Consider the following 23,876-nt stretch of genomic DNA (forward strand, 5'->3'; position numbering starts at 1 on the left):
AAGTGGAGTTCCCGTTTTGTTTATTTTTAAATCCTTGGGCAATCTCTCTTTAAAAAAAAAAAAAACCCAACAAAAGAAACCCAAACCAAAAACTGACAGCTGCTCTAAAACCTAAGTTAAGTAAGTTAAGTTTCTTTTTCCCCGCATAACTGACCTAAATTCAGTGTTCTCTCATGTATCTGCCCGTTGGGCAATTTGTCTGTTTGTCGTCATCTGCAAGTTCTTTGTTTGGTGCAAAACGCCCAGTTGAAAGCCTTGGGGGCTCTTGGCCAGGGTTAGCACATCTGAACTTTGTCCTCACATAAAGAGCTGGATTGTTTAAAATTTATTTTTAAAATCGGTATTCAACATTTGGACTGAATACCTCTAACTTCAGCCAGTTAGTGTGCTGGGAGTGCGCGGCATCTTCAGGGACGTCTTGAAGTATTTGCTTATACACCATTAAAGAAGAGTCTTGCTACAAAGATGTGCATGTTTACCATTCACTGATGAGGCTTGAGATGTTTCTCTCAGCCAAAGCTCCAAAAGAAACATAGCTTTCCTCACAAAAGAAAAGGAAAAAGAAGGTTTAATAACAGTTACATGTATTCAGGAGCAGAGCCTTTAGAGCAACAGCCTTTTTCCCCGCTGTAATTGCACAGAGAAACGGTCAGTTATTCCTAAATTAGCACAGTTCCTGTGAAGTCTCATGTGTCTTGATCATGCAATCTAAATTTCTTTTCTGTTCCAAAACATGTTTTAGAGCTACAAAGAAGCTTAAACTCTCACAATACTTTCTGTGGAAAGTCCCATGTAGTCAGTGCACTCTACACTGTGTGGCTGGGTGATAGTATTACCACTTTAGTGCACAGGGTGTCTGTAAATGTTTCTAAGGAGAGGCCTCTGTGGCCAGAGGAGTCTAGTCAAGAAGTTGAGTCAAGTTTCCCCAAGGCACTCTTCCTCCAAACTGGATGAGAAGCGAGTTAGAAGAAGGTCTGGTGAGACAGTGGAAGGGCACCAATTTTTATGGAAGTGTCTGGACTCACTAGAGCCATTGACTTGACAGTCCCTGAATTGGAGGTCCAAGGTCTCCAGTCTCATCTGTCCTCTGAGATGTCTGTCATGTAGCCGTATTCATAGGACATTATCTTCTATTTTTTGTTCCACAGTCTGGGCAGTGCAGTGGATTTAAAGGATCCCACCTCACTCATGACACTAATGGGGTCTCAAAGAGGCTGTACAATGCAGTCATTACTGAATTTCATCAAACACACATACAAAACAATGCTAAAAAAAACATTATTTAGGCTGTAAAGTTAGGAAGTGTCAGAAGGAAGTTTTCCTGGGGGCATTTTTGGGAGTTCATGCATAGTGTTAGTCTTCCTTAACAAGATCACATCCTAGGACCGCTGTCTCTTTAAGAGATGGAGAATACATCTCTTTAAGATGGAGAATACAATTTAACACACAGTATTTGAGCTCTGTCCTGAGGGCAGAAGTATTGTCTTCCACTGGTTATGTACTTCATCAAAATTAATTTGCTGTCATTACAGCCCAGTGACATGGAGCATTATTACCTCTGTTTTACAGAAGGGAATTCGGGCATGAAATGAAATCAACAGTAGCACTGATGTTGGCTGCCAGTTTCAGGAACCTTAGAACTGAAACGTGGGTGCGGTTTGATTTCCAGAATAGTTTGCACTCCGAGTACTTTCTGTCTTCAGTGCCAAGGCTAAGACCGTTGGACAAACCTGACTGCAGTCTCAAGGAAACAAACACTGGTAATCACATGGGAAAGGTTTGTTCCAAGTGCCATGCCCCCAGCACTCTGTAGGGACATTGGGCTATGTGCAGGGCTGTAAGTTCCTTCTGTGAAGCAGCACCCAGCTGCCATAGCTGAGGTTCTTTACATTTCCTAACTTCCATCAGCATTTATTTTTCAGCTTTGATGGTCAGTGAAGCAGTGATCTGACAGACAAGAGTCTCCTTCCTTTTATAACTACAGCATCTCTCCAGAGTGGGTCCTGAGCTGTTAGTTATATAGCTGAGAGAGGAGACTTCACGACCAAGCTCAGATGTGAATCTCCCCCGTGTACGTGTGCATATGTGCACACACGTACAGTGTGTGTGAGCAAGCATGAAGGCAAGAAATAATGGTCCACTTGGTGAATATTTCATATGTAAATAGCCTGTGATCTACACTGCATCCATATGCATGCCCCAGGTAAATGCATAAACAGAAATCCTACTGGCAGTTCTTACAATTTTTCTGGGTGTGTCTTACATAATAAAGATGATGATTTGAACCCTTCTTGTAGTGCGTAGCACCTTCAATTGCTGCTGCTGACATTTACCACTGTTTTGTTGATGATTTCCTCTGTTTCAACTCTGGTCATAATTTCATTTGGGAAGAGGATAAGTTGCAGTATCAGAACATCCACATTAAAATTAGACAATAAGTTGGGAGCTGCTCCTAATCAAAATCAGTGAGTTAACCATTCATTTCCACAGGAACATTGGGGAAGGCCAGGATTGATATCGCTGAACTTCTTTGAAAGGTGAAAATCAAGAGATAAAGGCTGGGAGGGATGAGGGAGAAAGGAAAACTTTTGCCTCTGTCCTCTTCAACTGCCCTCCTACCAGCACAATTTCTATGTTTCCATTATGAAGCAACCAAATTAATGGGGTTTTGGATACCAGGAGTCCTACCTCTGAGATGAGCTACTTGCTGTGATTCTCATGGCTTTTTCCCTGTATAGATCTCCTATCGGACATGTTTCTTTCAGGATACGTTCAAACCAATCACTTCGCCTGTATCTCCAGCTCACATGTTCCCTCAAACCAGTCGTTATGCTTCTCCACTCATTTTTCATACAGCCTGTTTTCCAGTCCTTCATTGTATTACCTGCTTAAAGCCATAACTTCTCAATTCAAGAGCTTTTTTTTTTCCTCTTTTCCTTTTTCCCTCCACTGCTTGTGCCCAGTACCCATTTGGCATAAATAAGAGTAAGAGCAGTGAGGAGGCCAATGCATGACCCATGTGTCTGTCTTTTTTGCCAGGATAAAACCTCAGTCTCAAACCTGGAAATATTTCTCAGATTGTTTTTCCCATACCACCCACATCTTTTTTCCACAAGAGGAAGCTGCTTGTGTTGAATGCTGTGGGAACCTAATTGTTACTTTATCGCACAGTGAGGGAAAAAAGTGCTAATTAAACAACATGCTTTTCTGAAAACAGATGATACTTTCATTTTCTAGAAAGAGGAAGCTTAATGTAAAATCCCTTCGTCTCTGCCTGGTGAAACCAGATGAATTGCCAAGAAGTTTTCTAATTTCATTTGCATAAGCCTTTTTCTAGCTACTTTGAAGAAAGTTCAAAGCTGACTGGTTATTTGCCACTCAGTAGCAGGAATGCTAGCTTTTCATTTCCTCTGTGTTTGAGTACCAGTAGGGGTAAAACTGTTCATCTGCATATGATAATGCTGTTTCTTTATTTGGATCTTCCCTTTTTAAAAAGAGGGCCCAGATTGATGCAGGAGTCTGGAGGGTGAGTTTGGCTCCGGAGGAGTCAAAATGGGCTGATTTACCAGCTTCTGGAGGCTGGTGGGATGCAGAGGTGGTTTATCAGCACAGAGCAGTGTTTCAGCAGTTTGGGACGGGTGATGAAGGATGTTCTTGTAAACGTGAGAGTTTAACAATGTGCCTGAAATCTCATCTTGGCTATGTCAGTAGCCCAGCTTCTTCTTTTCTGTGCCTTTTGTTCCTCTTACCCTGTGAGATCTGGTTCCTTGAAAGGCAGAGACTTGCTTCTTCCTCAGAACTGCTGACTGAACATCAGGTTCATCTTTTCACAGTTAGTCTCCCCTGGGCTTTGTGGTGTCTAGGGACTGGTGCTCACCTAGATACCATCAGTGGATACTTTGCTTCTCTCAACTCTGCAATTAATGAAGCAGTTGTTATGGTCACAGGGAAAAAAAAAAAAAAAAAGGGAATTTTCCAGGACATTCGAAGGTGCTTTTTGTTGGGAAAAACCTGGTCCCATCCCAGGCTGAGATGACGTGCAGCCCAGCTGCATTGCTCTGTCCTTAGAAAGGAGATGAGAATAAGGAGGGTGATTTTGAAGAAGAGTTGGGATCATCAGTACTGAATAGATATCAACTACCTGCTTTGTGCAGGCGTGAGTCTACGAGGAGTCATGGGAACTCTTAATCTGCACAACAGCAAGCGTCTTGGATGGTCTGCTTTGCTTAACCAAAAGAGAAAATTACTCTTAAAACGGGTTGATCAAAATGCAGTGGCATCCCATGTGGGGCTTTTTTTGTTTAGAACCAAAATCGCATTTTGATTTCTTCATGGGTGAAGCCCATTTTACTGGATAAGTATATCCAAATGGGATGATAATGTCATTTAGTTAATCCACGTTAGTTTACGGAAATGAAACCACATCTTTTTTTAGTTTCTCAAACATCCCTTCATTGATGTGTCCTCTGCTTTAGATCTTAACTGTTCATCTCTGTACCTGTTCTCTTTGCTTTGCTCTTACTGTGCAGAGTCTCTGTAGCTGGGATCTGTTTGATGGACTGGCTCTACACAGCACACGTTTATTCTCCTCTCCTTTAGTTCTGCCTCTTCTAACAACAAAGCAGAAAAACAGAATTGCTCATTACAGGACAGACACCTCGCTAATAATTAATGTGAGACCAGTCACTACAAGTGGTTGTAACGTGTGTGTCTGTGGCTGACCAGGGCTGCTGCTCGAATATTTTAGCTGTGCTTTTTTCACTGGAGATACCTGACTGATACTGAGGCGATCAGCAGACCCTGAAGCCCTAAACCCACAGCAGAAATACAGGTTCCAGTCCTCTCCAGCTACTGAGCAGGCTTGCTAATTAGGAGCATTAGCGAGCTGGTACCCTCTTATGCAGTCTGACTATGCAGAAGGACAGAAGCTCCTTTGGCTGATGCGTACCGTGTTTTATTTATAGTCTGGGACATCTAAGCAGTGTTAATTTTTCATGCACTCCTGTTTTCTCTTTTAGGTTATGGAAGCTCTTTTCAAGACAACGGCAAGCACTGTACTCTCCAAATGTCCTCGTGATGTTGAGCTTTTTCATAAATATATAGCTCCTACCCAGAAGGTAATGAATGTGACAGGAAAGAGCTGCAATCCCATTATGCATTTTGGGGGCTCTTGGCTATAGGGATGCTTAATTTTTTTAATTTGGCATGTGTTAACAAACTGTAAAGAGCTAAAAATAAGCCTGAGTTGAGTGATTGTTCAGGCCAACAGAGAGGGGAGACACAACCTTCTGTAGCTGGTAGCAAGTGTGGTAGAACTGTAGCTGTAACATCATCTGGCAGCCTCTGAATCATCAGCTCCAATAGTTGGGTACCCTTTTAGCACTGAATGGTCAGGAGTGGATTTTGACCCATATCTAGATCACAATGCAGACCTACAAATTAAAACTGAGAGGGAAGTAGCTTCTCTGAGTTTTCTCTGGGACCCTGAACCCTTAAGAGTAGCTTTACATTTTTATTTTTTCTTGTTTTGACCAAGGACAGGTTGGAACAAATGCTGAAGAACAAATTTGTGATGTAAGTATTTTGATTTCAAAATGATCTGGAAGGGGACTTTTGGGGAAAGAGTTCCTATTTTGTATATGTTCTTTTCCCTTCCCAACTTGGTGTCTTCTGGGTTAGCATAATGTCTGCAAAGGGGCATGAATCGCAGTTCCCTTTGTACTATTCACCAGTTGCCCTTTCATCTCTGTGTGAAAGTGGCATCTGAATCTGCTGGCCTTTGGCTTTAGCTTCCCTGAACAAGATCCTCTTTCTGTAAGGGTATCCTCCTTCCAGCATGTACCTGTGCAGTGGTTTGCTCACTGTCTTGCTTGGTTTTGGCTTTGGTGCTCTGCCTTCCTTCACTCTTCCACTCTAAGGGCTCCCTTTTGATGAAACTATTTTTTTGATATTTACAAATCCCAATTGGTTTTCTTTTCCCGATTACTTGTGCAACTCCTTTTCGCAGTTCTCTGTGTGCTAAACAACTGAAAGGTTTTGGTTTCCCCAAAAATACCTCCCCTTCCCTACTGTTGTCTTCATCCCACAGAACATTGTAGGGCTGCTCAGCCCAGCACTGGTTTTCCTGTAAAGCAGCTACAGCCACGCTTGGGCAACAGGATAAGGATAGATCCTGCCTGTGTCTTGTGCCTGCATAAGCACCATGGGAGACCTCAGTGAAGTCACTCTCTCCCCGTTTCAGTCCTGTTCTCTTTGGATCTAACTGATATTCCTGAGAGGACGGAGTTGTACTCAGCTTCTCCTGTGGTCTAAGGAAAAAGAGAGTGAGTCAGCCCATCTCTCTCTCCCGCTCTGTCTCTCTCTGCTGGCAGATCCAGGGCATTCCTGGCTTACACACATCAGTTCCATGTGTTGAACCTGTGCCAGTGATATACCTCACTCGGACCATGGCCTCGCATAACCCAAACGCATGGAGCAATATGTTCCTTCTTGAGGTATTTCCTCCAGAAGCCTTCCCTGTATTAGTGAAACCTTGTAGCTGGGTGTAAAGAGCTCACGCTCTTTAGGGAATTTGGTTTATAATTGGATTTAGCCAATGATACAGAGAGATGAAATTGTTGTGATCAGGTTATTCTTTCTTCTCTCTGTCCACAACATTTGCTTGGTGTGCAGAAAACTTGTCAGCAAAAGTATCTTCCACTGAGTCTTGGCTTCCAGTTATCAAGCCTGCAGTATCTTTCACTGCGCTTTTTCTGTTTGCTCTGCCATGATGCTACTCTTTTGTACTGGTGGAAGTTGGTGGAGAATCTGCTCTCAGATCTGTCAGGAGTAGGGAAACACTGCTGCAAATAAATCTCACAATTTTTGCAAAGTAAAATGAAAATGTTTGAGCTACAAGCCCTTTGCACTCTGACTGATACTATCCTGAACAGTAGAGCCATGTTGTTGGAGCTATGCCAATGAGGGCACATTGTTTTCTTAAAAAAAAAATATCCACGCATTATGAAGCAGTTCTCTGTAGAGCTCACTTCAGACTGAAATGCAGCATTGTAGTAATGCAGAAGTGTGCTGAGAGCTTTACACTTCCTGCCCTGCATGTAGCTGAAGCACAGGAAAGCATAGGGTTCTTGCCATATAAAATGGTTTTTGGTTTCTGTCCAAAGAAACATTGCTGGGAAGTCTGACATCATAGCACAAGTTGGCATGGTGTTGGGGAAATGCCTCCTTAATTTTCCAGTGCAACACTTAGCCAGAAAACTTTCTTGTTATTCCTTTCATAGTTATCTTAAAGACTTTTTTTTTTTTTTCCTCTTGCAGAATTTCCTACAATGAAGCAGTGGAAATTTTGAAGCAAGCTTCTCAGACTTTCACTTTCAAGCCAGAGGTAGGTAGCTGCCAGGCACAGCCAGCATGAACTGTGTAGATCTCCTTTCTCTCTTTCTGATACCACAACAGTACTTGGGGTGTTTGCTGAGTTGTAACCCAGGTATAACTTTTGCCCTTTGGAGTTGAAATGGGATCAATATAAGGAGCTGGATCTGTAGCAGAAGAACATGTAACATTTGCAGGGAAGGAGGTGATGGGTTTTGCTGTTGAAGGACCAAGGCTTTAGCAAAGGCGCTTCTCTTTCCTGTATGCATGTAGTGCTGAGTGTGTTGGTTTTAGTAGCAATCATGTAAGAAGAGTTGCTGCAATAGTGCTCAAATAAAGGAATGATAGGATAACACCAAGAGTTTGACAAGGACTGATAAGCCAAAACCCTGTCAGAATACGTGTAATCTAGATGTAGGTAAAGGGAGTCCCTTGTCTTTCCAAAGCATAGATGTTAACTGGGAAAAAGAATCACACGCTGGTCTTTCTAACACTATTAGATTATGGTTTTCTAAAAATCATATTTTGCCCAATTTCAAACACACACACCAGTAGGGAGAGCATATGTGGTGGTGCTCATCTCATGTGTGTACTGATTAATCTTTAACTCACAAAGGATGCTTCAGCCAGAGGGTTATTTTCCTCAAAGTATCTCATTCTGATACTTTGAGGAAAATAACCCTCTGGCTGAAGCCTCCTTTGTAGCTGGTTGGGTAACTGTCTTGTCTCTGTGTACAAATGGGTGTAGAACCTCAAATCCTGTGTCCGTACTACCTTGAGCTGAGACAGCAAACTCAGGATATTTTCAGATGAGGAGAGTCTCTGGAATATCTGTTCCCCTCTTCCCCTTCCCCTCCCCCGATATTCTTTGCACATCCTATAGTGGGCTAGTCAAAAGCAAGAGAAATTATAACATCGCTGGAAGAAAGGAGGAGTAAAGGGCATTGCAAATGTCCAAGGTTTCTGATAACAAAGAATTGGTTGATAGGATGCTGGGTTTTCTTAAGTGAGAATTAATGTAGCATGTAACAGGACACAGCAGGGAAGAGAGTGGTCAGCCTAGCAAAGCTTTTTTCTGTATACCAAAGGTAATACTGAAATAAGACTGGGTTGCTGAGTTGACTAAGCTGATTTTGGATAGGTGCCTATTTCCCTTAAGCTATGTGGAGTGTGGTTTGGGGGGGTTTGTTTGCTTGTTTGGGTTTTTTTCTGATTTGATACCAGATGCTTGGGCTTGATGCAGGGATGATCTGGCCCTGTTCCATGGAAGTCAAACCATGTTATTTTTATTGCTTTGCTCTGCCTTAAAACTCATGAAACTGTCTGCTTAGCAAGTTTTCACAGTGGCCTGTGTGAGGAGATGCTGTGCTTGGTTTCATGTTATTCAAAGCTGCACATCTCTCCTACACCGGGATTTTGCCGTGTCTCTTGCCACAGGCAAGATGCACCAAAGCAGGATCCCAGGTCCCTTTTGCTGTCTTTACAGTGGGGCTGCGACCTCCAAACGGAACATGAAAAGTACCTCGTGAAGCACTGTGGTGAAGTTCCCGTGTTTGTGATTAACTACCCATATGACCTCAAACCTTTCTACATGCGGGACAATGAAGATGAACCTCAACACACAGTGAGTCCACGGGTCACGATTCCACCTCCTTTTTGGCTAAGCATGTGTCTTAGTCTATAGATAGATAGATAGATAGATAGATAGATAGATGAGGATAGTCTTCTGCTGGGCCTCGCACTCAAGAAGTCCAAGATAAGACATGATGATCTGGTGATCCTATCCAGTCTTTTCCTGTTGTAGAAGAAATCCTTAAAGAAGGAACAACAGGAGGAGGAAGACTCAGGAGCTGGGTAGCATTAAGTTTTTGCTTAAATCTATTAAGACAGGTTTGCCGTAGTTTATTTCTTTTTCTGATAGACTTCTGTACTAGTAGGTGAAATATCTAGGATTGCATGGCTCCAAGCAGTCCATGATTCTCTTGTCATCCAAATCTACTATTCATGTAATCCGCCAATAGCAGATAGGCACAAGACGTAAAGTCTTCCTCCCCAAGTCTCATGCTTTGAACATGTGATTTCCCACTTAAAGTGAAACAACCTGAAACATTGCTTCCACTAAAAAGAGTGACTGCCCCACTGTGTGTCACTGTCACTTCACTGGCTTTAAATCTAGCAACAGTTCAGCTGTGGGATAGGAGAAGTAACTCTACAAAACAAAACAGAAGAAAAACAGCCCACACCTAACAGCACAGGTGACAACACTGGGATCCTAACACTTGGCACATCGGTGCCATTGATCCGTTGGTATCATTACCACTAGAACTGACTCAAGGAATGGGGGCAGGTGGGGTAAACACAAGGTACAAGCATCAGAGCAGCTTAAATTCTAAGGGAATCAAGGCTTTGGGAAACTTGCCCGTGTGTCTTTGCCTCCTTGTGAACTACTGTTGGGTTCTTTATACCCTGCACAGCCTTGCCTACATGCACAGGTTGTCACCAGAGTAACCTGGTGCGGTTCAGTTCACACCACCTGCTGTAGATGTCCTCAGTCTGGAACATCACTGCACTTGTTTAGGTTTTCTTTAGATTTACTGGTGTTTATCATTGTAAAGTTCCCTCCCAGCCTTCTCCTGTCAGCAAGCAACTTTTCAAGCATTTGCAAATACTTACCTAAGCGTCCTGGACTCAATAACAGTAGCTTTTTACAAACAGCTATCCAGTATCAACTCTACTGCTGTAGACCGTACGGCTACATGGCATGACTTATGTTAGATTTCTTTCTTTTAAGGTTGCAGCTGTTGATCTCCTCGTACCAGGAATAGGAGAATTGTGTGGAGGCAGCTTGAGAGAGGAGCGACTGCCCTTCCTCGAGTCACGCTTACAGAGGTATGGAAAACCCACAGGTGCCCGGAGACTAGCCTGACCAAGAGTGGTTCAGCAGCTCTCAGTGGTTGGCAGGACAGAGAACTGGAAGGGCAACTAATGCTATTTTAAAAATCCCTATTTGTTGTTTTTGAGATATCTATTTATCCCAGTAGGTGATGGTCTTGTGCTTCTGCTGTAGGTATGTAAAGTGCCTCTCTGTTTTAGCTCATCGCAGAAGGAGAGTTTGTTTTATACTAGGAAGCCAGGGCAGCAGAATGCCTCGGCTCTGCTGAGACTGTCTGAGTCTGGTGTGAGGCACTTTATCCTCAAGCCTTTTCTTCACAGCTTTTGTGGCTGAGAGTGGATTGCGAAGGTAGAAGTTGTCACGTAGACAGAACTTAGATATATTTGTCATCAGATGTAACTGAGGAACTGCAGTTTTGGTCAGAAGTGATGGAGCTGGCCTCAGTGGCATCATTTAAAAGAATGCAGTTCTTTGCTAACAGTTTGGTGGGAAGCCTCATTGGAAGTGCCTGGGACCTGTACTGAGTCATATGGGCTCTTTTCCTGCAACTTTGTTCTGGAATGTGTGATTTTGAGTAATTTTAGGCTCAATTCAATGTCAGAATATCAAAGTTGCCGTTTAGTTAACAATAATCAACTTTATAGATGGGGTAATTCTCCATAGACAATTACTCCCTGGATCCTGTCTGATTGTTCAAAAGAACTTTTCATAACTCAGATGAGTCCATTTGTGCCAGTCGTACACTTGTGCAAAGCAATTTTGTAGGAGGATTAATCCCAGAGTAACATCATTTTCACATTGGGAATGAATTTGTTGCTTAAATCAGCCACATGCTCACAGACATATATCTAGTCAGTGGAGAAGAGCAAAATCCATTTCAGCATAATGAATCCAAAAGGCACAGGGCAATTTAAAATCACCAGAGCATTGGTTCTTAATTTGTGATGCAGGATGATATTATTCCCCCTGCTTTCTGTCACTCTCCCTGTGAACTCTCCCGAAGCAGGCATGCTGTAGCTGAAGCAAAGTACAATGTTGCCAGCTGCACTTTTTCACGTGAAGTTTTTGCCGGTAAGATCTGGAGTCCACAGCCCTCAAGGCGTGGGGAAGCAGGAGTGGTCGTTGTGGAGGTTGTTGCCAGACTTTCTTATTTGTCAGGAAAGCCATAGGAAGTGTTTCAAGCTACAAATGGGGTGTGTCTTCAGTGACCTTAAAGTACAGCTCTGCATTGAAGATGACCTGGAAGCAAAACACCTCTCTTACGTTTTCCTTAATTTTGAGCACTCAGGATCTGATCTGGTGAGCCCAAATACTTTGTTAAGGATTTTAAATTCTACTTCCTGCAGACCCAGCGTAACTAAGAGAGATAAAGAAGGAGATTCTTGTCTCCTTATACACGCTTCATACAATAGCTCTCCAAGTCTCAATCAGGGATAGCTGCAATGCAATGAAGATGAGAGAAGCGGTCTCTCTTTGCCTGCAGAGTTTTCTGTTCATGTTCAGAGAAATGAGGAAAAAAACCCAACAACTTCACTCTGATTCTGCCAGGGCTTGAAAAGGGAAGAGGGTGCTCTGCTAGCAATTAGAAAAAGACATTTTATTTAGTAGTTTTACAGAAGTTGACACACATTAATAAAGCTACAGGAGTTCTGTGGGTTTGTGCACTGCAGAAGGGGAGCCACATAGCCACACGTATGAAGAGATTTTTGCCTCACTTATAAATGAGGTTGGCTGCATGTTATTGTAAATCTAATATTCGGGCCTGTACTCTCCGAACATTCACAAGTAGAGTTTACCGATATGCTTATAGTTAAGAATATGCACAAGTCTTTGCGTGAAGCTGGGATGGTGACAAAACAAACTTTGCATTTTAAGAAGCATGTTGGGAATCTGTTCAAGATTGTCTCCCAGTTACCAGAACTGACAGCCACTCATCATGTCTTCCCCTAATTTCCTGCCTTTCGTTTTTGGACTGAGTTTAGTCATCAGACCTTCCCTTTTCTTGTAGCATTATTTTCCAGGCAAGTGCTGCTTGTGCGGATCTCCTCTGTTCCTTTACTTACATGGGGTTTTCTTTTTGTTCCACAGACTAGGACTCGCAGATGCCTATCAGTGGTAAGACACCATCTTGGTCTGCAAGCTCTGTTTGTTCTTTTGAGACTCTAAACAACTATTTTGGTTTTTTGATCCTGTTCTTGAGGGGACATTTCTTGGCCCAGTTGCCGTGCTGTTACTGCCAGTCTAAATGGAGCAGCCAGTTCATTTAAACAAAGTTTAATCTAATGCTACTTAGTTTATCTTTCCAATTTTTCCACTCAGCACAGGTCATTCCTTTGAGGATTGCATGAAGTAGATTAATTTACAATCCATCAATGATTTTTGGTATTAAATCATTAAGCTGTGTTCCATATTGAATAGATTCTGACCGCCATCACACGAGATAAACAGGTTGCAGAACCACAAGCAATTTGTGACCTTTAACAGCTCTATGAATAACTCCCTTTGCAATTGACAGGGCAATTGGGTCGAAAAATCTTCCCTAACAAAGCAGTTGAAGCAATTAAAACTGTCCTGCTAAGGAGACAGAACAACCTTTGAATTAACGGTTTAGCCTATTAAAACGACAGAAGGATCTTAATGTTTGTCTTGACAAATGTTTCTTGGTATGTACTTTGTCACAGCTGCTGAGAGGTGATAGCACAGAGAATTTTAAATTTAGAAGAGTATCTTCAAATACTCTGCAGTGTTTGGAATGATCATTAGGGAGGCTGCCTTGAAAAAAAGCAAAATAAATGTAGGAATTCTTCACTCTCCTCTTCCCTCAGTATGAGATCACTCAGGAACAGCCCAGTGCATGGCAGACCCTTACATCATCCATTTGCAAACAGGGTGAATGAAATGTCTTCCTTTGTTGTTTGCATTTATGGGCCACAATACACCATATCACTTCATCTGAGGGAAGGATTATCGTGACCAAGGATGATCAGCTGTGTGGTTAGATGCTGAGATACAGCCTGAGGAAGTCTGGTGTTTGATGGCAGAGCCTTCTATCACTACTAAGATATCTCAGCCCTGCCTCATGCTTCCCTTAAGAGAGAAGATTAAGACATTGCCTGTCAGCTATTTGCATTTTCACGTGAAATGTAGCAATCACATTCTGGAAATTCTTTCCTCCTGTAATCTCATTTTAGAGACTCGTTCCCCCTCTATTGCCTCCACTCCATCGCAAATGATGTAACTTCCCAGCGAAGATTAAAACTATTGTTACCCCCTGCCGTAGCAGGGTCTGGTGTCCTGGGAAAGTGCAGAATAGGAGTAATCCTGGACGCTTCTGGACTATAATCCAGAATCTGCCAGAAAAAAGGTAGATGGTTTGCCAGCATCCATCTTTCAGTGGAGGTGGCAGGAGAGACCGAAATTAATCTCTTCCAATTTAGTGATTGAATTTAGTCTTCAAAGCTGGCTCACAAACTCCTTGAAGAACATTTGAGTCATTCTTTTGTAAATGTAATATTTTCTGACTTTAGAATGGGCAACTTTATGAGATGTGATCCCTTCTGAAATCCCTTATATATTGCCGTATCTGCGTTTCTACCTGTTTTCCTCTCCCACTAAGCATGAGGACATTGTGGGGGCTGACTACTTCTAGGACAGCTTCAGGAGTGCCTTGTTCATGGGAGAATCACTGCGCAAAGAGCCAACTGATGATCTGGAATACTGTTACGCTTCTGCCCATTCCTACCTTTTAGAAAGCTTTTTAAAAACATAGATAAAGGGACGTGGTCAAAGTCCTCTAAATCTTCTTCGGTTCACTACATCTTTGCTGTTGTGCAGGTTTCTTTCCGTAAAGAATATGAGTTGCAAAATTATTTGGCTTGATTTTGCAGAGTTATTTTATCTTATTTTCACACTCCTTCCTTTGAACTGTAGATAGAAAGGAGCTCAGTGCTGTAGATGCTGATCTTGGCTAGACTGAGAGAGGTCTGTGGAAGTGAGGTGGGAAAGTTGGGCGATGAGAATTTACTCTGGGAATTCATTTGCTTTCTCTGTGACCAGGCAGTATTGAGTATATTGCCTTGTAAACAGGGGTCCTGATGCTGTTTGCAGCCTCCAGGTGCCAGCTCAGCACGAGCAATAACAAAGCAGGTACTTTGCAGTGAACAATGTGTCCCCACTACCATCAGCTTGAGCAGCATTTCAGACAGTCTTTCTCCATGTAAGGCACCCATTTCCTCACTCTGATTATCATCATGGCATCAGTGGAGAAGATGGCCTCATACTGAACCCTCTACAGTCCAGGAACCTTTCTGATCTTCTGGTGTAATGCTGGTGAAAGTACACAGTGGCAGAGCAAGTGTTATCTGCCGTCTTAGAATGGATACTGCTGTGTTGTCTTGGCCTTGCTCCTGCTCTAGATGGAGAAGATTGAGCTGTGTTGGGCTCTTTAATTTCGCATTTTCTTTGAAGCTGGAATGCCAGTGTTCTGTTGGGTCCTTGTGTGGTGAGGTAGAAGGGAGGAGTTGGACTTAAGGAACAGCAGCACTGGTGAGCCCACTTGCAATCCAGGGCCAGTGACAACATCCGTATCATCCTTTAACCTTCTTTAGAGCCCAGTGAAAACAGGTAGCACATCACTCTCCTTCACAGGCACCCGGTCTCCTCCTGCTTTGGGGAGAAACAAGAGCGCTGTCCTGGGCCGTACAGAAGCAGGCAGAAAGTCAGTGCTAATGCCAGCCAAAACGTGCCCAGACCCCACTTGTGCCAATGGGAGTGGTTTAGATTGACCTCCCTGAATGCCTTTTTTGTGGATTCCCAAAAAGCTGTAGCAGAGCAGAAGCTGTCTGAAACCAAAGACAGTGTTTTACCCAGCATCAGAACCTGGCAATGCTTTGCATGTTTATTTCCTGAAACATTCAACAAAATGGCCTTTCAAATGTCATTTCACTAGTACTTTTTCATTATCCTCTTTTTTTTTCCCTTTTTTTCAGTAGAGTATTCAACTTCATGGGCTACAATATCTTTGTTCTTTCAGCCTTACTTTTTTCAAACTGGCTGGGGAGGCTTCAGTATAACAAGAGGGTTACATAAAAGATCAAGATTATATTTGTTTTGAAAGGAGACCGAAAAGAATACATTCTGCTTATGAATGGTCGCTGAGAGAGCACTGATCTTCATAGTGCCTTGCCGTGCAACACAGGAGCTCGTGATGATGATAAAAGGGTATAGATTTTTAAAAGGATGAAAGGAAATGCTCTTCTAACTTGGCACATAACAAGCTCCTGGAATTCATTGCCGGGGGATGTTGTTGCAGCACATACTTTAGTAAGATTCAAATCTCTGAAGAACTACCAATCCTCCAGGTCCAGAACATGAACTCCGGGGCTAGCTGGGGTCGCAGAAACTTATTTCCCCCATGGAACAATGTTGCACATTCTCCCAGTTGCCAATGGAGGGCTCAGCTCTCCTCTTAAATATGAGCTACTAGGAGAAATAGCTAGACTACTTCATGACTGGTTTTGAGGTGAGAAACATCCAGTGTCTGGAGACTATTGAATGTAGGAAAACCTCAGGGAGCATTTTCCAGTCTAAAGGGAATTTTCTCTTCATCTGCAGGCAGTTACTTTTTCTTTCATCTGGGAAGAATGGAAAATTTCTCAATTCCTTTGCTGCTTCTAAGCACAGTCATCAGAAAGGATTCACAGGCTTGATCCCCAGCACGTTTAATTCAACGGACTTTTTCCATTAACTTTAATGGGTTTTGTTTCGCTCCCTTTGCCAAAATGACTTCTCAAAGTGCTTTGAGATCTACAGATGAAAGCCCTGGATAAGCAACCGTAGAATTTATTATTATTGTTCATCTGGAAGAAGCTGAGTTATTTTATCTCCTTACAATGACTTTATAAACTCTGTTGCCAGCAAAAGGGGAGAAAAGATGCTAGGCTTAGTCTCAACTGTCTTTGCACAGGCTGAGATATGCTCATAAACGTCAGCAGAAATATTTGTGCTGTTATTTATATTACTAGTTGCAGCTACAGTTGTCACCAGCTGGTTTGCCAGTTCTGCTCAGAACTTTTGAGCTGGTACAGATTGATCTGCCACAGCCAGCACCCATATCCCTCATATTTAAGAGGTCTTTCCTATTTCACAAGTCATCAGATCTGCCCATCATCTTCCTTGCAAACCCTTGAAAAGCTGCAAAGTGGAGCTCCCCGGGGGCAGTTGCCAGTGTATTAGCAGAAACTCAAGTTCTTCTAAATGCAGTCTGTATGAGGTGGGTAGACATGAGGACCACCGTGCTGTTGCACAGCCTACATGTTCATATCCTAAGCATGATCTTTGTCACAAGGTGTGAGGTGGATACAACTGAGCCGTAGCAAGCCAAGCAAAAACCCAGCAGCACAGATAGAAAGCACTTGGGTCCCAGAGATCAGAAAACATATGTCCCACTCTTGAGCCAGCTGTTCAGCGTGGAGTGTAGGCATAACTGCACGTTGTGTGTCAATGCTAGTAGGAGGAGGTAAGAAGTTCTATGACTATGAAGTTCTGCTTCTGGTTTTACTACTTGGGCAGTGGAATGGAGGGGGAAAAAACCCTCAAGATTGGATTGAGTGTAATAAATGGCTTCCCAAATTTTAACTATTGTTAATGAACTGCAAGGAAAAATAATATTTCATGGTATAAAAGGCATACTGACAAACTGAGTCTGCCAGGGCGATCTCTTGCTACAGAACTTGTTGGAGGGTATTTCTGTTTCGCAAGTAGAGGTGATCAATGGTGCTACTTTGGCTTCACTCTGTTAAAATGTAGTCTTCAAGCCAACAAAATTCTGTCCAAGCAAGTACACTTAAATATATATATAATGTATATTTTACATATATATATAAATTTATATAAATATGTATATAAACTTATATAAATATGTATATACACACACTATAAAATACAATTTTTCCTTGCAGTTCATTAAGAGTAGTTAAAATTTGGGAAGTCATTTATTACAATCAATCCCGTCTTCATTTTTTTTCACAGTGCTTTTCCCCCTCTACTCTACTGCCTAAGTAGAAAAACATATATGTATTTATATTTAAGTGTACTTGATTTTTTTTTTTTTTAAACTGGAATGATAAAATATTCATACACAAATATTAGAAGCATGTCATACATCTGGAGTCACTCAATCCCTTACTAGTGCATTCATATAAAGAAGAATAACTTTGTGGCCTCAACAAGCTCAGAAGTGGCCCCATAAATCAATAGAACCACTGAGATGTTTTTCACTCCTATTAAAATAAAACTGTAGGTGACAATTTATAGCTGCAAATATAGTTCCTGTGTATCACATCAGCCACAGTCCAGCTGGGAAATGGAGAAATCTAAAGAACCATCATAATCTTGTTGACACCCTTATATTTGGAATATCTGCTTCCAAACATTTTGTGAGTTTTCTGTGCACAACAGGTGCTGTTCTCCAAAATGAAATTTCTTGTTCCAAATCTCATTTTTGGAGAAGATATGTCCAAGATTTTTTGCTGACGTACTGTGGAAATAAATGAATCAGTCTATAAGAGTGATTGGGGAAGAAGTAACAAAAAGCCATCATAATTACCTTAAAAGGAAAAATAAAAGGAATATTCAGCAGGCAGCAAGACCTATTTAGGCTTCTGAAGAAATTACTGGAAATGAAATTACTTAGACTATTGAAAAGAAAACAGAAAATGAAAGATTTTATTGCAGGGCGATTTCAGTACCAGCATGGCAAGGACTAAACAAACCCAAGCAGGCAACTCCATCTCCAATAGTGGAAATGTTTTGTGTTTCTGTAGGAACCTGGGTTTGTACCTCTGCTACGAATATTTTAAATACTAAAATTTACAAAGGTGCTTTCAATATCAGCAGAGCTATGATGTTCAAGCTGTTCTTCATACCCAAATGAGTTCTTGCTCCTGAACAAAACGGGCTCTAGCATATTGGCAAACCATTGCTACGCTGGTTTAAACGCGTTTGCACTTGGGGTTTCTGCTAATACAGTTCTGCCTGTCAGGGAGCTGCACCTCTTCACACCCCTGACCAGCGCCGGCTGTGTTGGCAGAAACCCACAGTGCTTAGGGTCAAAGGGAAGTAATTAAGATGGAAGGCAAAACCCTAGATAAAAAGCTCTCTTAATTACATCAGCATAATCGTGCTGCAAATGTAACTGTCTGTTTAAATTACAGGTATCTAGACCTCCGAAAATTCGGCTCAGTTCCTCATGGAGGCTTCGGAATGGGGTTTGAACGCTACCTGCAGTGCATCTTGGGAGTTGACAATATCAAAGATGTTATTCCTTTCCCCAGGTTTTCTCACTCCTGTCTCCTGTAGTTCAGCAGTTGACTCACGTGGAGAAAACTGCTGGTATGACTATATGTATATAACATATTAGGATATGACTACATGTGTCTTAGTAGGAAATCAAGATAATTTTTCTATCAGTGAAACTCTTGGTAAATTTAATACTGGCTTATTGAAAATAATATATGTTCTGGTGAGATTATGGAAGCACACTTGCAGTTAATTTGATAGCAGTTCATGTCTTCAGTGTGCTTCAGGAGTATTAATAAATCCCACTTAACTAAAGGGTTAAGATTCTCACGAGACTAGTACAAGCCATGGAAGTACTGAATAAGCGTTGTTGGGAGGTAGTGGGCGTTTTATGTGAAATATTAATAAGGAAGTGTGACCTAGAACGGCCTGGGAGCCAGGACTGCTGTGAGGCTTTAATAGGCTTTAATTAAATGCCTGCACAGTGCTTTGAAGATGGAGTATTATAAAATTGTGAAGTATCGTCATGGCTGTGATGCACTGGCTCTTATGAAATGGCTACTGTAAAGCATGATTCTCCCCACCCCGAGTTAAAAGCAAATATTGTTTACCTTGGAAAAATCAGCCAAACCTAACAAGGAAAAATGTCACTTTGGAACTGCTGGAGTGAATTAGGTGAATGATGTTTGATTTTGTGAATCATCAATAAAGATGTACTCTAGGTTGTTTTGTAACTCTGTATGTTTTTTTCTGTTATAAAACCGTAGCACTCGGCGTCATAGTGTTTCCTGCAGTCGTGTCTTTGGTAGATGTTTCCTTTTCTGTATACCCAAATTAGTTGCACAACTTCTGCAGGAGATAACTGTTTTCTGTCTCCAAGAGAGCACATATTCACAGCAGAAATAAATATTCAGTTAGATGAGAGTTTGTTCATCTCTCCAGAGCCGAGTTGCAGTTTATTGGTGTTTTTCTGCTGCTGCTTTGCTTTTTTTGTTGTTATTGAGAAAGTATCTCATGTGCTCATCGGACCAAGCAGTTTTGTCTATATTTTGAAACAACCAACATATGCTCCCAAGCATTGCATGTGTATTAAGTAATTGCTTATCTCTATAGGATCTGAACTCCTTGCAGTCTTTAATGGGTTTATGCTCTCAGCTTCCCTGCCAGGTAAAGAAATATTAATTTCTGTTTTCAAGACAGGATTACGGGAAGATCAAGTGACTTGCCCAAGGCAATTGGAAAGCAGTGGTTTATTTGGGACTTGAACTGAGGGTTTCCAGCATCCTTCTTTCTTTCCAAATTATCACAATCCAGCAAATGGTCATTTGCATAGTGCCTACTACTCTGTAGCCCCAGCCAGCTGTAGTATAAACAATATATATAAAGAAAAAAAGCAAGGTAACAGCCTTCTTGCTAACGAACCCTGTGTAAATTGGCACATACAACGTGAAGTGGCTGCAGAACAGCCCTGAAGACTTCTTTTCCAAGTAGATGAAAGGGATTGAAAAATAGTAATCAAGTAGCATTGCGCTGGTAATATTGCTGTCACAGTTCTCTCTGGTAGGGCTGTATAATATTGCACCTGCAGTGTCTAAAAATACATATTTATGTCATGTGGCACCTGCCGTGTTTCAGTTCAGTCCACGGCTGTGGCTTTTACGTGTTGTGATCATGCAAACATCATCACCACAAGGTCATTGTTTTGGGGTGTTTGTTGCATGCACTGAGACATCCCCTCCATATCAAGATTTTTTTCACATCGCCTTGATTCGGTTGATTAGGCAGGTGTTAACTGCGCGTTTGCTAGTTTGCGTTTCCCAGTACAGCCTGAGTTGGTACGTCTGGTTTCACGAAACGGTTCAAGCACCTGCCTTCCTTTTGAAACCACTGAGAAGTTCCTATATCAAACACCAAAGTACCTTCCTGCATTTGGACCGTCTCTCCTTTTAATGCATTGTCTTAAATGTTATTGGTGGCCTTTATGTTGTGAAATTACTTCTCTCAGCAAAAAGATGTGGAAAGAGTACAGCTGCCAAACAGCCCCATCCATACCATGTTCCTAAATAACTTGTGATCAGCAGGTGTCCTTATCGAGATCCTTAGTCACTGGTTCTGTCACAGTTGCTGTAAATGCGAGTGCTTGAACTGGAAGTCCATCTGCTGAAAACAAAGTGGGTGGATGGCAAAACCATCTCCCGTCCACTCTGCTGTCATCCCTGCAGCAGCTCTGTGTTGGTTTTGGCATCAGCAGGCTGTTGTCACCGGGAGGTTGTTGATTACGCTGTGAGATGTCAGATCTGATGGGCAGGGTGGGGCCAAACAGCAACAGGTGAAAAACAAGGTGTAGAGAAGAAGACAATGGAAGGTGCCAAAAAGTCATAGGATGATGTGGCATGAGTCACAAGTTACAGGGAAGGATAGCAGGACTGTTTCAAACAGGCTTGCAGAGTGGTTGTCAGGGCCTTATATGAGGTGACAGCTTACAAGAACCAAGGACTGGTATGATCCACCCTTCATTCTTTGCCTTGATAAGAGGTTATTGCAGGACAGAAGGAAAAGGTTGAACTTTTGATTTGTAGATGGGTAGGTATATGAAGGTATATGGTAAGAAAGTTGTAGCAAGGATGCACCATGAGTGGTTCTTCATGCATTTCCAACTAGGTGTCCAAGAGGAGCAGTCTCCCCAGCCTTCTACGAGTATTTCTATTTCATTCAAAGGTACTCGGTGAGTTGGGCAGGGTTGATCTAAGGGGGCATTCCTCTTGGGTCTCAAAGCTCATCCAAAAAACAACTGCCAATAATCTGGCAGAGTAAGCAGGAGGAGAGTGGGGTTGTTCCGAACAGAACTAACCAGATGAACGTTAAGGCTCAGAAGGAAGAAGAGAGGGTTGTCTGGTCTTGGAAACAGCCTTCAGCATGCGTTGTTTTTCCTAGCAGTGGGAGAGGAGAAGGTAGAAGCTGAGGCTGGGGTGCACGATGATACTGCTTAGGGTTAATACGAGGTTGGTGTTCTTGCGGGAAGCTTGATTTATGGGTACCCAGCCAGGGTGGGAGCCGCTCTTTCCCTCCAGGCTGGCATTGTTCGCCTCGTGCTATGTATATATAACATGGGCTGGTATTGCCAAGGAATGCGATGTGTTTTCCCTGGGATTTCCATGTGGAATGTCATGTATTTCCTTCGAATCTCCTCTCCCAGAATGAAACGGAAGTTAATCAGGAGGACAGGGGAGGTCGTTCCTCTTGGACAGGCAGGGAAAGGCACCGAGAATTTCTTAGATTTAAGCAGTTTTTCTTGCTACACCTTTGCTTAGAGTCTGCGCTCTGGCAATGGCTGAAGCCAGACAAAACCTCTGACACTTCTTCTAATAAAAAGCTGTTATTCTTTGCACACAGGCATCCTCTCTTAGCCTGAACAGCAGTGCAGTAGCTTACATTGGGGTGTTTTCAGTGCGGTAAGCAGGCAGCTCTCAAGCCCAGGTGACCAGCACGGTCTCTGCTAGCATCCTTTCGGTAAGTATTTCTTGACGTTTCAGTTCCTCGGCAGCTAGCGCTGCTTCTTTTCAAGTTTGTCCTCACTTGGAGCTTCAGAGGAAAGAATCAGTGTCATTGATTACTGCGTCTGTGGCTTTGCAACATTAGGGAGAGCAACACTGCTGGGAATAAAAGAGCAATACTATAAACTTTGCATAACCAAATGCCAGCCTCTCAGAAGAGTGTTTAGAGGAAAACCTTTGTTTTCACTTCAAGAATATCAGATAATCCCTTTGCTTAAGATTTTTATGTGCAGGATCAAAGTATCTTCAAGTACTCTTATTTTTAATTTAAAAAATAATAACACCTGCAGAACTAACACCGTGTCTCAGTCTTTTCGGTTTTAAATCCACAGGAGAGCAAGTGCATGCTCTGAAGCTAGTAGCAGACATTGCCGTTCTCCCCCTTACGATTTATGTTGTGATACCATGGCAGTGTCTGTATGGGGCTGTTGTACTGGCTTCTGTACGAGCACAGATGAAAAGATACATCGCTGGGCCAAATGTTTAAAAGTCAGCAGACCAGCGCAGGGGTTTTAGCTGATTTACCTGCACTCAGGCCCCCAGACCTGGGCAAAAAGCAGCAAGGTGCCCAGCACAGCAGTCTTCTCTCCCGTTTATTTGGTAGTAGTTGTAATTTATAAAGCATCACTTGTTTGAGGGAATGCCAAGACTTTGATGGGAAATGTAACGTACAGTTTTGCTTGCTGGACTAATATTGATTGTTTTGGAAGTAGCTTATAGATGTGTTTTTCTTCGGGGGGTAGAAGGGGACTAATTTGCCAAGAAACACTTTGGTCATTGTTTCCATTAAATGTGCGTATAGAGATAAATGTGGTTTTGCTGCTGCTGAAACCAATAACAGTCATTACTATTGTTGTTTTAGCCTCTGCCTTACACTTAGGGAGAATTGGGAGATGGGTCCAAAGGAGAAATAAGAAAGACTTTATACAAAAAGATTGTCAAAGTCCTAATTTCCTCAGGTCTAACCAAAGCTGCCGAAGCCACAAAAATGGTGGTCTCGGGGGTGAATTTTTTATTGTTTTGTCTTACTGTTTGTTGCAGAGTCATGACCTTCAGAAGGATTGTAAAGTTTTATTTTATGATCCTGCTGGTAAAGAGACGTATGTAATTTACTATACGAGTTCTTACAGACTTGGCTAACAACAAGTTTGACCCAGAGTTCAAAGAAATTATGGCTCCTGTTGTTTTATTGCTGCTGTGAAATGTATTATTATCTGTCCTACAGCTGTGTCTTGGTGTCTGCTGCACAAGGTGTTCAGCGAAGATGCTGTAAAGGGAGAGCTTTCAAATAAAGGGCAGGAGAGGGGCAAGACTGTGTAGCCATTTAAGAGACATATGCTAGCTCCATCAGAAATTGTAGGCTCGATTATGGGTGAAACGTGGATGAAATTACTTCAGAATCCTTGTTGCTCTTATTGCTGACATCATTTTACTGCGGGAAACTGAGGCACGGAGCAATTAAGCTGCTTGCCCAAGGTTATGAAAGATGTGTGGCAGAACCATGGAACTGACCCAAATCAACCCAATTCTTGCTCAGTGCCATCCCCACGAGACTTCTCTCTGTTTGCCTTTGGGTGTGCTGCCTCACCAGAAGCAAGGCAGGATGTTTGCAACTGATCCGGTTTCAAACACATTTTTGGCATTTCTAAGATCCTAGACTGTGCTTCAGTGATTTTTATCTATCCCTGTATGTCCCAAGGCCTTTCAGAGATAGCAATCCTGCTGTTTATTTTTATTACTCTGACAATTGATTTTTTCTG

The 23,876-nt window shown here is 42.3% G+C and overlaps 1 protein-coding gene across 3 annotated transcripts in view; it reads left to right on the plus strand.

Moving 5' to 3' along the window:
• NARS2 (asparaginyl-tRNA synthetase 2, mitochondrial) overlaps positions 1-19,296 on the plus strand; it is a 54,337-nt gene extending 35,041 nt beyond the window's left edge. Inside the window, exons 8-14 of one of the 3 annotated variants that reach the window (XM_054805662.1) lie at positions 5,019-5,117; positions 5,537-5,574; positions 7,318-7,384; positions 8,858-8,995; positions 10,163-10,260; positions 12,353-12,379; positions 18,478-19,296. In XM_054805662.1, the coding sequence (XP_054661637.1) occupies positions 5,019-5,117; positions 5,537-5,574; positions 7,318-7,384; positions 8,858-8,995; positions 10,163-10,260; positions 12,353-12,379; positions 18,478-18,622 (612 nt within the window). In that variant the 3' untranslated portion in view covers positions 18,623-19,296. Of the gene's footprint in view, positions 1-5,018; positions 5,118-5,529; positions 5,575-7,317; positions 7,385-8,857; positions 8,996-10,162; positions 10,261-12,352; positions 12,380-18,477 lie in introns of all 3 variants that reach the window. The other 2 variants (XM_054805655.1, XM_054805673.1) reach the window with 2 other exon arrangements.
• Positions 19,297-23,876: the final 4,580 nt, after the last annotated feature.

Source organism: Grus americana, chromosome 1 (genome assembly GCF_028858705.1).
Source record: "Grus americana isolate bGruAme1 chromosome 1, bGruAme1.mat, whole genome shotgun sequence".
Lineage (NCBI taxonomy): Eukaryota > Metazoa > Chordata > Aves > Gruiformes > Gruidae > Grus > Grus americana.